This window comes from Lagenorhynchus albirostris, chromosome 16 (assembly GCF_949774975.1).
Source record: "Lagenorhynchus albirostris chromosome 16, mLagAlb1.1, whole genome shotgun sequence".
NCBI classification, from domain to species: Eukaryota; Metazoa; Chordata; class Mammalia; order Artiodactyla; family Delphinidae; genus Lagenorhynchus; species Lagenorhynchus albirostris.
This window is the reverse complement of record NC_083110.1, coordinates 82427126-82441940: the sequence shown is the minus strand read 5'-3', so window position 1 is coordinate 82441940 and position 14815 is coordinate 82427126. Positions and strand designations below refer to the sequence as shown.

At 50.1% G+C, this 14815-nt stretch overlaps 1 protein-coding gene across 1 annotated transcript in view; it reads left to right on the top strand.

The window, feature by feature from the left end:
- Positions 1-14815, top strand: part of TCERG1L (transcription elongation regulator 1 like) — a 190573-nt gene that overhangs the window by 25634 nt on the left and 150124 nt on the right. The window contains exon 4 of the mRNA XM_060126594.1: positions 13877-14062. Within this exon, the coding sequence (XP_059982577.1) occupies positions 13877-14062 (186 nt within the window). The remainder of the gene's footprint in view (positions 1-13876; positions 14063-14815) is intronic.

The window sequence follows — 14815 nt, the reverse complement described above, 5'->3', positions numbered from 1 at the left end:
CCCTTCCCTCTGTCAATGACATGGATTGTAGATTTCATTAACTACCTTTCCTCGAGCTTAGGAAAGCTCATTCCATTCCTAGTTCGCCAGTGGTTACGTTTTGTTATAGTAATTTAGATATGACTGAAAAGACTGGTCAGCTCAGTGGCCCGTACCCACTTATCTCTAGAATTGTGTAATAAGAAATATTCATCAGAGTATACATTTTTTCTCAGATTACATGCCCTGTGGTCTGATAGCCAGGAAAAGAGCTAGCTAGATAGGTTCTTAGATTTCTCTTGAGTTACAGATGATCACCACTTTATTTCAGTCAAAATTTAGGTTCAAGGCCTATAAGAAATAAATGGTGAGAAATAATGTTTTGGTGAAAATTAAATATTCCGCTTCCCCTACCGTGATTTTCTTCCTTTAAGCATTCAGTGTCCATGTCATTCAGGTAAGAATATGTGTTCTCAACAGGGCAGTAGCCTTGTCTGTCTAATTTACTACTGAACCTCCAGTGCCTGGTAGAGTGTCTTGTCTCTGACAAGCACATGGCAAATATTAAATCAATAATCAATACCACAGATACGGATTGAGCCCTACCGTGGACCACGCGCTGGCATGTGTGCTGGTGGTTACTGCAGTAAACAAAACCGATGAAAACTTCTGCTGCCCTAGGTCTTACAGCCCAGCTTATTGTGTTACTATTTTACTGCCTAACTTGTATTACTAGACTAAAATACTCTTAGTGGGAAGTTTTCAGATAGGGAGACCTAGTCTTTCAGGTGTGACCCTTGGGGCTACTGTCCCTGGTTTCTGTAATGAAGAATCAGTTCCCTTCTGCTTCCAAATATCACCAACACGACAATCTTAAAAAAAAAACGGCATCAGGAATCACAAAAAATAATGTATGTTCCTAAAACTCCCTGCATGTCATGGCCATCTGTGTCATCACTGTATTTCTTGAATGCATGTAAATGTGGCTTCAGTTAGAATTCTGAGAAGCTTGAAAGCTTAAGGTCTCAGTCTCCAGCTATCACGTGAGGGTTCGGAGATGAAGATTTGGGTAAAATCTTTCTCGGTGCCTTTGTGGAAGAATGGTTTTGCATTTGTATCCAGCAGTGTTTACCTTTAGGTTTTGAAGTTGGTAAGCAGGGGCAGACCAGGTGTTTTGGACCATGACATTTATGAAACTCTCTGTCCTCTTTAAGGAAAAGAATACAAAATCCCTGGTCGGAGTTAGGGCTGGAGGCTTGGTGGAGTTTGTATGAATGAAGACCCTGGAGCTGAAGCCTCGTCAACTTAAGGCAGATCTATCTGCCTTTGGAAAGAACAGAAATATGAGTGTTTCCCAATAATCAAGGCTTGCGTTTTTTCTCGTGATGATGACCTGGTGGTCTTGAGTCTTACTTGCAGTTTCCTTTTTCCTCTGGCATCAACTCAAATGCCGTTTATATAAACAACATATTATTCAATCTTTAAGGAAAATAAGTATTCATTTCAGGCAGTATTATCCTCAGTAGAGTGGATTTTTTGCATTGGAAATGAACCTTGAATCTCTTCTGAACTAATTAGCCTATTTGCATCCATTCCCTGTGATAGAGAGACAAACCTACTTGTAGATTTCCTCATGCCATGCAGGCAGTGCAGGGCACTGGTCAGAGGCGTTACTGCGAGACCGTGCACGTGACGGACACTCACAAATGTCCGTTGATTCAGGAAAAGGAAGATTGGATGCAATGTGGGTTGCAGAGAATGGGGTTTTACCATTTGCAATAGAAAGAAGAAGGCTAGTGGCTCTTGGTGGTAGATCGTTGCCCTTGACATCCTAAGAGGCATATGGACTTTGACAGATGAGCGAAAAGGAGTCCTCAGAGGACCATGGCAACTTTATAACTGAAACCTTGTGATGGACGCTGAAGGCCAAGATATCAATGTTGAGACACAAAAGGAGGGGCAGGGCTACAGGATTCCGTGGATGACGAACCTTTTCTGTATGCTGGAGGGATGCGCAAAGACAGGGCCCAGGAGCCCTGACTCGGGGTGCCTCTGGCCTCAGAGCCTCTGGTGACAAGTCCCACTGCTGCCCGTCCTGAGCCTGCCACAGGTGGCTCTCCAAGGCTACGCAGGTAAACATGTGGCTGTTTCCACACGAAGGAAACAGGTGCGTGTGTATCTTCCCAGAGGCACCGATGTCACGGGTAGCTTAGTATTAAGGATGCAGCTGGCTCTGCTCGGCTCCATTACAAAGGGAGACTCTCTCACCAAGGAATTCCCAGTGGGAAGAGGAAACACCGCCTGAGAGAGTGGCTTCACCGGGACGATGGAAGGCGGAGGAGGGGCTGGAAGTGGGTTTGGATGCGTTTGCTTGGGTGTCACGGCCACCTGAGACACGCTGCAGCCGTGAACGCATGCATGTTTTATGCCTTCGGGCTGTTTCCCTGTCACGGTCGGGGTGGATCTGTGGAAGCGTGGCCATCCTCTCGGGGACGCTGGATGGCTGGCGTTCCTCCAGGTCCGTCTTGATTTTCTACCTTCTTTGCTTGGAATTTCCATGGATTCCAGGCTAACGTGGACACAGTCTTCTCTTTGTGTTGGGCACAGTAAACGTGCAGCATAAGTCTGTCTCACCAGTGTCACTTCTCCCAGGGACCCTTCACTTTGCTCTCAGCTCTGATGGTATGACTTTTCTTTGGCCTTTCCTGGGATGCTTTAGGCCATAAGAAACCTAGGTGTGACAGGATCCCTGGAAGTTATTGGCAGGAATGACAGTTACAGGTAAATATATTGCAGCAAACAGTTACTCTCCTGCCTGCCTGCCGACTGCTGCCTTCCTTTCTTCTTTCTTCCCCCTTCCCTTCCTCTGTCCCTTTGTAAAGTCAACACATGTGTAGAATGCCTTAAAATTGTAAGAAAAATGACGAGTTTTTCTTTGAACATGAGTTACTTGCAGACACTTTATAAGGACCTTGTTGTGCACGGGGATGACCTCACCAAACCCTCACAGGCCTCTGTGGAGCAGGTAACAGTGTCCTCACCTGCCCTGGGGGACACTCGTTCTGCGGTGAGGCTGGGCCGGTTTCCGGGAGGGCAGTGTTGAACCAGATCCACGTGGGCTGCCGGCACTGGCAGTTCTGAGCCTGCCCCAGGCTCCCTGGGCCGGGTCTGCGTGTGAGGGGAGAGTTCTGTTCCCTCTTGTTCCTGTGTCAGCAGGGATGTCACCCCCCCAACCCATCCCCACCGATGGATGCCTTGATTCTGCAAACTCAAATACTCATCTCACTTAGGGCATCAGTTCCACAAGGACGGGCACAGATGCCCCCTATTTGCTGAAACGTGGATTCAGTGCAGCACATTTTAGCAGCAGCTACATATGATGAGAACATTTTTCTGAAAATTCCTGTCTTAGACATTCCTATTCTCAAACACCGGGCATCTTCCCTGGGGTTATGTGTGGAGCCCTGATCCAGTGGCTGTTTCCTGGGAGTGTGTTTGGGTTTTGAGGAGTGGAGATGTCAGTGTGGACGTGACCCATTAAAGCCCCTTTCGCCGCCCCCACGAGTCCTGTGATGGGCCGCACGCCGTTACCCGAGTGGGGCTCGGGGCGGAATCCACCCTGGGCAGGTGCTGAAGGGAAAGGCGGGTTTGGTGTCCCCATTACGAGGCTGTCAATCATCTTAATTTCATAATGAGGAGAGACACCGTCAAGCAGGAAGATTCCTAAACATCGTCCGCTGGTTGATCGCGTCGCTGTCTAAATGCGTCTCTGAAGAGAAAGACGCGAGCTGAGCATCACTTCCTGTGCTTTATTACTGCCTGGGATGTTACGAGACAGGTAAGAGGTGAGCGTAAATTGTGTGCATTGAGCAGAATGAAGTGGATGGAAGAGAGCTGCCTGGTGCTGAACAGCACGGTGTTGGTAAACGCCTCGCAGAAGCCCCTCCCACACTTGCGTTGTTGTGCAGACAGACGGGATTGTGTCCTCTTTGAAGGTCAACAAAACCTCGGGCTGCCTGTGACGGATAGAATCCATCTGCTGCAGCTTTCACGGGGAAACGCGTTTATTTCAAGGCAGAAGGTTACGTTTTTGCCAATGCCACTGCGTTCCATGGAAGATGACACTCTTTTTGGGGACAGCCACGTGCACCCTGGGACCCTCCATGGGACAGTTGTGGCCGGACCCCCGAGGGTGACCCTGCTAAGAGTAAACTCAGAGGTTGGAGAATCTGCTTGGACCCACTGAACCCACGAAACCACTTACGAGATGAATCCTTCAGGAGACGAATGTTGTCTGGGAGCCACTCGGTTGCCGTGGATTTGTTAAGCCCCTGCTCTATACCCGGTACCTGGATGTGTCCCATGAGCACAGTCCTGCCCTCAAGGAGTTCATGAGTGTGTCGTCTGGGTGTTCTGGTGGAAAGTGTGTCTGTGGGAGGGGCAGTTGCTCTGCTGAGCCCGCCCTGGGGTCCAGCCCTTGGGTCCGCTTGGCCAGAGTGCATGGCCGTGTCACAGCCCGTTCCCACCCCAGGCCCCTGAGCTGCACACCCCACTCCTTCTGCAGTGGACCTGGGATTCCAGAGCAGGTGTGGGCCGAGAGCGGGAGGCTATGCTGCCGGGGCTCCTTAGATGTCAGTGTCAGCCGGTCCGTTGTTTCCTCATGAAGATGGTTCCTGCGCTGCTGTCTTCCCGTCTTCTTCACTGACTCGGCTCATGACGGCATCAGGACGGTTCCATTACCCAGTATCAGTGACAGTTTGTTCTTCGGGGCAGTGTAATTAATCTCTAGTTTTAATAAAGTGAATATTCAAATTATTGTGTACCAAGTTACATGAAATCATAAACATAACAGTAAATTAGGATTTCTAAGCTGATGCACGAAGCTGAGTGAATTTTCCCCCCTCTTAGCATTAGGTAACTCATATGTTCTTGCCTGTCACCGTCTGCCATGAGGGGTGGGGCGGGGGAGGGCTGGTCCACGCGTGACCCTCCCGAGGGGTGACTCTGCTGCGGTGCATGGACTTCTGTCCCGTGGAGGTGGGTGCTGGTTCACGGTGACCAAGTGGGTCCAGCACACCGTTGGCGCTTGTGCCATCAGTGACGCTGACAGAGACACACATCAAAGCCATGCCATGTGCTTCTCTGCTCTGTGGGAGGGGACCCGGCTGAGAGGGGAAGGGGCCGGACGGATCCTGGCTGGGATTCAGCGCCAGCTTCAGGGCCGGGAGCACCTTTCATCCTATGGTCGGTGACCTGGAGGGATCGCCAGTCCTGGGGTGGGGGCTCCGAGCACCGCCAAGGGGTCTTCAGGGTCGGTGCCCACAGACTAGATGTATCAGGGGTCACTGGGGTGTCCCAGTGCTGGGGCATAGCTGGAAGTGTGTACGGATGTGCGGACAGAAAGCTGGAGTAAAATGAGTCAAACAGCGGCAGTGCCTCCTTGGGAAGGGCTGGTTCCTGATGAGGTTTCAAGTGAGACAATCAGACCGAAATCCACCCTTTGCAGAGCAGTTCTGTGCCAGACATGCCTGCAGATCCAGAAGAACCAAGAGGAGGCTCTGTGGGCAGATGAGGGGGATTTGTACGGGAAAGTCCTCTCCCACATGTCAGAAATGAGGGGAGGCAGCCCAGATGGGTTTAGCAGAAATGAACACGTGCATTTGGGAGCCGGGCTTGTGTTACCGAATTAAGTTGTGTGGATAACCCCCAGCCCGGCTGGACCAATTGCCTTGGAGGGAAAAGGTTCTTTGCCCCTTCGGATCCGTGTGGCCAAAGAATGCAGAAGCGGGAACTTGGTTCACAGGTCGACTTCTTGCCCGCGTGGGGAGGGGTTTGATTTTAGAGTCAAGACAAAGGGAGGAGGGGTGAGGCCGAAGATGGGGAGGCCCATGCATTAGTCTCCGGGGAAGGGCAGGGCTCTCCCAGGGAGCAGGCTGCCACCCCTTTGTATCCTTTTTCAGTCCCTGACTTCCAGTCGTGGCATCATTCCGCTGGGTGTGTCATTTAGTCGCTAATGTAGTAAAATCGGCCTAGCACGAGACCCCGGGTCTGTGGGAGGTCAGATTCATCACCGTCTTGGTCCCAGCCGGTTCCATCTGGTTTTTGGTTTTCTCTCCGTGTAGCTTCCTTTCTTCATCTCCAGACCCCGAGACTTAAAGATTTACGTTAGTTCCTGTTGGGGGGCAGGGAGGCGACGGGTTCCGATTGATGATCCAGTGTCAGCTCTGGCCACGCTGGTGCATCTCCCGCGAGCAGGCGTCGCCCTGAGAGGTGGTGCTGCGATGCTCCGTCGGTCCACAGGTTGGACTCTGTGCTGAGCATCATTTTAGGAACTGAACGATGCTTTAGAAAGTGAAGACGTAGGTCCTTCTAGAAATGCTGTTTCCCAGTCTTCCCTTTCCAGTGCTTCTAGGTGCAGGACCATGAGGTAGGTGTAGTCACAGCCCAGCAGGGGAAATGAGGGGCGAAGCTTCAGAGGGCTGTCACTTTGTATGACACGCCAAACCAACACACTGCTGTTCTAGCATCCAAACAGTGGGAAACGGGAGATTCAAACAGAGTTTTACTTCTCCTGGTGCATTCCTCACAGCAAACTGTGCATACGTATCCCTCTCACTGCTGACTCTTCCTTAGGGACACATCCTGACATCATTTTCCTATTTCCTGAAAAGATGGAGAAGAGAGGTTTCCAGGCAACCGCTCACCCCCTCATGCCCAGGCTCACATCGCAGTTGAGGTAGGCCACCCGCTGAGCGCTGTAGCTCTCTGGGTCCCCTGGGGGAGGCAGATGCACACATAGGTGATTGTGTCAAAAGGGGACACAGAAAGGGGGCTCTTGGGTCAAAGGGCATTGTCAGAGCCCTCCCTCGGGGGCAGGAGGCAGCAAGGGATGAGACTCTGTTACTTGTGGGTCAGCATGTAACAGGGGGGTTTGGGGGAGATGAGAGGTGTCGCCTGGGAAGGCGTTTGTACTTGCTCCGTGGTATGAGGGGCTGGCGGTTCTGTCAGGAGGGGAGGAGAGGAGAGCCCGCCCATCCAGCTTGCAGGTTACAAGGGCTCCGAGGGAGGGCACAGTCTGGGAGAAGGGGCAGGGCGATGTCAGTGAGCTGCGAGTGCAGGTTGCCAGGGTCGCCCACCCGCTACCCGTGGCTATTCTTGGCAGACACACACTCCGTCAGCACCGGGGTGCTGCCTAGGTGCCGGGGTGGCAGAAAAGACAAATGTGGTGCGTGTCTTGCGCAGCTCACAACCCGCCAGAGCCGATCACGAAACAGATGCTTTGCTGGGCAAGGTGAGAGCGGCCTTGGAGCTTGGGTGGCCATCCAGCCCAGCTTACGGGTGTGCTTCCTCGGAACGTGGAAAACTTTACCAGCACCAGGAGCCGGATGTCTCCTTCAGAAAACTGCCGCAATGGCAAACACCAAGAAAGGCAAAGCAAAATCAAACACGTGTGCGGGAGCTTGGCGCCGGCTTTAACTTGGACACCAAGGCCCGTCACTGTTCTTCCTAAAAGGAGCCGGGTAAGCACTGACAGAGCTGGGGGTCAGGGCACAGGGACACGACGCCCTCAGAGCACAGGGGAGGAAGGAAGAGCCTGTGCTCTTGACTCTGTCCCCCCTCCCTCCCCTCTGCCTGTTGTCAAAGCCTCACATGCTGCCAGAGACCCCAGACCCTCCTCCTGGCGAAGCCTCCACATATGGACCACTGCCTGAAGTCACCCCCTGACCGGTCCTGTTTGCAGAAATAATTACCAGTTGGCAGACACACCGCCTGAAGGATTCCACCAGAGCTGAATCATATGCTAAACGGACGTAATAAACGAAATTAGCCGATGACTGTTTGCTGTTTTGAGGACGTGGCTGAGAGGACAGCACAGCATCTCCTGTGTATGAGGTGAGGTTCCTCTTCATCGGAAGACCTGCTGCCATCCTGGTGTTTCCTCCATACACTCTGCATCCCAAGATAAAGGTCTTCCTCTCTGCGTGGTGTCCTCAGCGTCAGACGCTACAGGCGAGGCCTCCGTCCTGCTCTTTTGTAAAGATTTGGAAGCTAAATGTCTAGCATCTTATCTACTCTGCAGCCCACTAGTGGTTATAATTCTGGGGCTCCTCTGGTGCCTTCCACACCAAGTATTCCTCCAGTAGGGATGAGGTCGATGTTGTCTCCAGCACTGCCCTTCCCTTCTGCCTCTGGGGAATGCGGCCAGCGACAGAGAACCTGGGGCTGAGAGCAGCTCTGTTCCAGTGCAGGCCTAAGAGGAAGAGAAAACCCAAGGGAGCAGGAACAGACCAGACTGTCCAGCCTGAGCGGACACCCCTGAACTTGCACAGTCGCCAGTTAGCATCTCAGCCTGAGGCCGGATGGTTAGAGCCCCTGCCTGTCCCGCCGTCCCAGGGCCACCAGCCTTTCTCTTCCTTTTTTTTCTGTTGAATCCTGGGAAAAGCAAATCCAGCTGCTGGCTGGGTTCCAGTTTTGGAGGCAGGTACCGGGAGAGGTCAGTGGTCAGGGTGCCTGTGAGCACAGGTGGCCGCGCAGAGCCTGCCCACCCTCTCCTGTGAGTCTATCAGTGTGTCAGTGACCGAAGGCCCCTGCGCGGACAGCAGGGTGGCCTCTGGTGGCACAAAGGAGAAAGTCCTCCAGGTGCTCCCGCCCGCCCAGGAGTCTAGCGGGGAGGGGGCACGCGTTCAGCCAGGTGGGGCCCCAGTGCCAGCCCTGCAGAGGGATTTGGGCAGACACGCCTGGCCTTGAGTCAGTCACTGAGTCCTGCTCTCCGGCGACAGACAGGGACCGCAGAAGTTCTCCTTCGTCCAGCTGTCCTGGGGTCACTCAGACGAAAAGTGGAAACAAAGTGCCTTTGCGGGTCAGGCCATCAGAGAGGGATCTGGAGGGAGGTGGCCGTGACGGAAGGGGCAGCACAGGGCGGATGGCTGCGCCCCCTCCCCCCCAGCTGCCTGCCTGCAGAGAAGCACAGGGTTAATTACTGTTTTGCCTAAAACATTGATTTTTATTAGTGATGCTGATGGGATTGCATTGCTGGCTTATCTCTTAGCTGGCTTAGCAGGTTTCTTTGGCCTCTTATCTCAGTTTATTTACTCAACTAAGGGATTCAATGCTGTCCTTTGGGGAAAGCAAGTTATGATAATTACTTATCAGTCGACACAGTTTATTGAGTGCCTGCCTCATCTTCCAGGACTCAGCTCAAGAGGCATCTCTCTGGGAGCAGCTGGGTCCCGGGGCCCCTTCGGCCCCGCCTGCCTCCTGGCGGGTGATTATCTGTTTGCAGCAGTGTTTCCTGTGGTAGCGTCTTCCTGGCCGAGCTGTGTGCCATCTGGCAGGTGGAGATGCTCCGTAAATGCCTGAGCTGGGGGCGGGGGGATGGAGTGGGAAGCAGGAAGTCGCCAGCAGCTCCCGCCCACACGGCGCTCCAGATGGGGATCAGGGGTTACCATTGGTCAGAGGAGGTTCCTGAGCTCCCCCTCCCAGTCTGCAAGTTACCTCTCCCACCTGCCGGCCAGGGTTGAGCTCATCTGTGCTCTCTGTGTCCTGGAGGTTGGGAGCCAGATCTTGTTCCCACACCAGGTGCCTGGGTCTAATATCAACACACAACGCACCTGCGCAAGGCCTGAAGCTGGTGGGAGCTTGGCAGTGATAAGACCCCTTCTTTCCATCTCATCTCATCCACCAACTACGACAGTAATTTTGTCGACGTTGGTTATTAACTTTTTATCTCCACTGTTATTATGCAGTCGATTTTGTGAACTAACTGGTGAGTGGTGCGTTTTTATATGGACCCAGATGGATTCGAAGCAGGTTAAAAACTGTCTTTCCAGCGTCTTTTTTTAAAGAGGTAGATAAGGTTTACTTATTCTTTTTTCCTTTTTGGTTGACTTATCATTTCTGACAGCAAAGTCATGCGATGATAAAACTGTTCCCACACTTCGATCTGTAAAATGCTCTTGCCGTGGCACTGTTTCTTTTAAGTCACTGTTGTTACTTTCTCATTCTTTGCTGAAGGGTCATCTTCGTTTTGAACAAAAGATCAAGTTCAGTCAACAAATTCATCAGGTAGCCTATCACTGGGGTCATTGAACTTGGCTTTGAGAATCGCAGTTCTTTGAAGCCCTGTGTCACACCAGCGGAGCTGTCTCTGAACAGGGCCAACAAGTGGTTAAATTGCAGTGGAAACACCTGTGGTAAAATAATGTAAATAAAGGAATCTTGAAGGAGGGAAGCTGAATTTACAAAGAAATATTTGTGTACAGCTCCATAGTGTGTGGACTTTCACAGAACTGCCTCATTAAACTGACACATGCACACTCAAAATGCTCACCCTGTTTGGCCCTGAACAAGCATCCTGGAATGGGCAATAAATGCAGAAATTAACCTTTTGCACACAGTTGTTTATGTCATGTTTATTTATAATAGGCAACACCTATTATGATGGGGGCTGGTTAAGGGAGCATGGCAGATTTGTGTGGCGGTTCCACTGCCTGGAATACTAGTCTCTGATTAATAACTGGACTTGGGAAGGCCATTTAATGACAGGAGAAGTGGGAGGGCAGTGTGTGCAGTGTACTGGTGGTCCGTCACCGGTACAGCCAGACCATGCCTCTGGAGGCTTCTGGTTAGCTGCATGACAGAAGATCAACAGTGTTCAGCTGGGGGACCATAGGGACATTTTTAGATGCTTATTTACTCCATTTTATACCTTTTCTAGAATGTGCTTTTATTGTTAATTAAGACAATATATATTGAATAGTGTGGTATTTTTGCTGACTTTAAATCTGTCTGTGACAACGAGACACCACGACACACCTGCTGGAATGTCTAAAATCCAGGACGTTGACACCAAGTGCTGTTGAGGATGTGGACTGACAGGAACTCCTTCATGGCTGGTGGGGATGCAAAACGGTGCAGACACTTTGAGAGACGGTCTGGAAGTTTCTTACAAAGCAGAAGTTAGTTTTACCATATGACCCAGCGGTCACACTCCTTGGTATTTACCCAAATGAGTTGAGAACTCATGTACAAACAAAGACATGCACACAAATGTTTATAGCAATTTTATTCATAATCGTAAATACTTGGAAGCAACCAATATGTCCTTCCATAGGTGAATGGGTAAACTGTGGTTCATCCAGACAATGAAATATTACTCGGTAATAAAAAGAAATGAGCTATCTTGCCATGAAAAGACACAAAGGAACTTTGAGTACATACAGGCACACCACTGAGATGCTGCTGGTTTGGTTCCAGACCACTGCAGTAAAAGGAATATGGCAATAAAGCAATTTTTTTGGTTTCCAAGTGCATGTAAACATTGTGTTTGCACTTAATACAGTCTATTTACTGTACAATAGCATAATGTGTAAAACAATGTGCATACCTTAATTAAAAATACCTTATTACTAAAAATGCCCGCACAATCTGAGACTTCAGCGGGTCGTAATCTTTTTGCTGGAGGGCGTTGCCTCGACGTTGAAGGCTGCTGACTGGTCAGGGTGGTGGTCGCTGAAGGCTGGGGAGGCTGCAGCGATTTCTTAAAGTAAAGACAGCAGAGAATCTGCCGCATCAGTTGACTTCCTTTCAAGCATGATTTCTCGGTAGCAGGCAATGCCATTGGATAGCATTTTACCCACAGTAGAACTTCTTTCGAAATTGGAGTCAGTCCTCCCAAACCCTTTCACTGCTTTCTCAACTAAGTGTATGTAATCTTCTTAATCCTTTGTCTTCATTTCAATAATCTTTATAGCATCTTCACCAGGAGCAGATTCTATCTCAAGGAACCACTTTCTTTGCTCATCCCTAAGCAACTCCTTCCTCATCCATTAAAATTTTATTGTGAAATTGCAGCAATTCACTCACATCTTTGGCTCCACTTCGAACTCTAGTTCTCTTGCTGTTTCCACCACATCTACAGTAACTTCTTCCACTGAAGTCTGAACCCCTCAAAGTCACCCATGAGGGTTGGAACCGTCTTCTTCCAAACTCCTGCTAAGGTTGATGTTTTGATCCCTTCTCACCAATCACAAGTACTCTTAATGGCATTTTGAAGGATGAGTCCTTTCCAGAAGGCTTTCAATTTACTTTGCTTAGATCCACCAGAGGAATCACTATCTATTGGCAGCTATAGCCTTATGAGATGTGTTTCTTAAATAACAAGTCTTGAAAGTCAGAATAACTCCTTGATCCATGGGCTGTAGAATGGATGTTGTGTTACCACGAAAACAACATTAATCTCCTCTCCATCTCCATTAGAGCTCCTGGGTGACCAGGTGCATTGTCAAGGAGCGATCATATTCTGAAAGGAATCTTTTTTTCTGAGAAGTAGATTTCAACAGTGGGCTTAGAATGTTCAGTAAACTATGTTGTAAACTGATGTGCTGTCATCCAGGCTTTGTTGTTCCATTTATAGCACACAGACACAGTAGATTTAGCATAATTCTTAAGGGCCCTGGGATTTTCAGATGGTAAATGAACATTGGCTTCAACTTAAAGTCACCAGCTGCGTTAGCCTCAAACAAGAGAGTCAGCCTGTCCTTTGAAGCTTTGAAGCCAGGCATTGACTTCTCCTCTCCAGCTATGAGAGTCCTAGATGCCATCTTCTTCCAATAGGAGGTTGTTTAATCCACACTGAAAATCACTAATGATCTGAGCTAGATCTTGTGGATAACTTGCTGCAGCTTCTACATCAGCACTTGCAGCTTCCCCTTGCACTTTTGTGTTATGAGATGGCTTCTTTCCTTAAGCCTCATGAACCGACCTCTGCTAACTTCAGACTTTTCTTCTGCAGCTTCCTAACGTCCCTCAGCCTTCATAGAATTGAAGAGAGCTGGGGACTGGCTCTGGATGAGGCTTTGGCCTAAGGGAATGATGTGGCTGGTTTGATCTTCTATCCAGACCACTCACATTTTCTCCACATCAGCAATAAGGCTGTTTCTCTTTCTTATCATTTGTGTATTCACTGGAGTAGCACTTTTAATTTCCTTCAAGCACTTTCCCTTTGCATTGACGACTTGGCTAAGGGTCCAAGAGGCCCCACTTTCAGCCTGTCTCAGCTTTCGACATACCTTCCTCACTGAGCTCAGTCATTTCTAGCTTGTGGAGATGAACAGGCAGAGCACACGGGATTTTTAGTTTTGCATTTGGCAAAACTCATAGAATGTACAACATAAACAGTGACCCCTAATGTAAACTATGGACTTTGGGTGATAATAATGTATCAGTGCTGGTTTATCCATTAATGGTAACACATGTAGCACCCAACCCAAAAGGGCGATAAGAGGGGAAACCGGGTGTGGGGAAATATGTGGGAATTCTCTGTACTTTCTGCTCCGTTTTTCTGTAACCCTAAACCTGCTCTATAAAAAAATTAAATTACATTTTAAAAATCTGTAAATGCCCATCATAGGATGTTTGGAAAATACAGAAAAACAGAAATAAGAAGAAATTCAAGGATCTGGGAGTGAGCGTGCCCTTTCGATTTAAAGTGAGAGACGTGTGACTCTGTCCCTAAGAGCTAGAACATGCTTGGCATCTAACTGACCCAATGAAATTTGTTGACCGAATGACGTATAGTGAAGAAACGGAAATGACTGTATAATCAGCTTTGTTTACTGAGCATCGTATTGTGAGCTGCAGCAACGTGCTTCTCTTTAAGGCAGGAGTGTCCCCTGGTGACTGTGAGCCTTATGAGGACACACAGCTCCGTGCACAGGTGACATTCGGGTGGGTAAAGAGCTCATCACACTTATTTCAGGGACAGTGGCCCAGGGCACAGGCTTCCAAGAAAGGGGGTTACCATGGCCTTGTTTTCTGGCTGCTCGTATGATGAAATGGCATCGTCTCCAGGGGACACCGGGCATCCTGTGCTTACCTCCCTGTCCCCCCTCTGCAGGTGGTCATCACAACAGCCTTAAGCCTGTCGGCAGCGGCCCCACCTTTGCCATCACCACTGCCACCGCCACCATGGTCTCCGTGGACCCCGACGGGCTTGGGGGCCCGTCCCCCTCCAGCGTGCAGCCTTGCCACTTCCTGACCCTGGCGCCCATCAAAATACCCCTGCGGACCACACCCTTCTCTGGTAAGTACACAGCCTGGTCTCTTAGAGCCTCGGGCTGCTTCGGAGTCCACAGCATGGAAACCAAGGCAGGGACCTCCCGTCCCCCAGATTCATGGTTCCCTGCGTGCTGGGGGCGTCGGGGAGGGCTCATCCTCACATCACGCAAATGGACCTCAGTTCCCTTGACCAAGGTCATGTTAGTCAACCCGGGCATTTTCTGCCGTAAAGCAAAGTGTAAAGTTTCTGTTTGAAGAAATGAGACATTCCTTTACTAACTCTTCATGGGGAGTGATGCACATGACCGACAAATTTCTAATTTTCGTGTGTGGGGCTTGGATAAAAGCAAAGGCAACATGATGGAAAACAGTCAAGCATCGGAGTTAATGAAACACAAAAAAGTACAAAACTCAGACTCGCATGGGGCCCTCACTGAGCCATCCCTCCTGGGCTGGCCAGCTGGGCCTGCTCTGAACACATGGAGTGGGGTCCTCCCCACCACGGTGGGACTGGTGCAGAGGTCCACCGAAGCCCGTGGCTGAGGAAGAGACAGGGTAGCCACCAAGGTTTGGAGCTCACCCGTTCAGCGGGTGTACTATTCTAAGTCCGTGGGGCGGAGCCGGGGCTGGCAGGCATTCTGGTGTTGTGAGCGATACTGAGATGCAGGATGAGATGCGGAAGGCCTGGTCCTGGATTGGTTGCAACTCTGTTGTCCAAACATGTTCTCAGCTGTACGCGCACATCTGCTAACTGTCACCAGCACGCCACGTGTCCCAG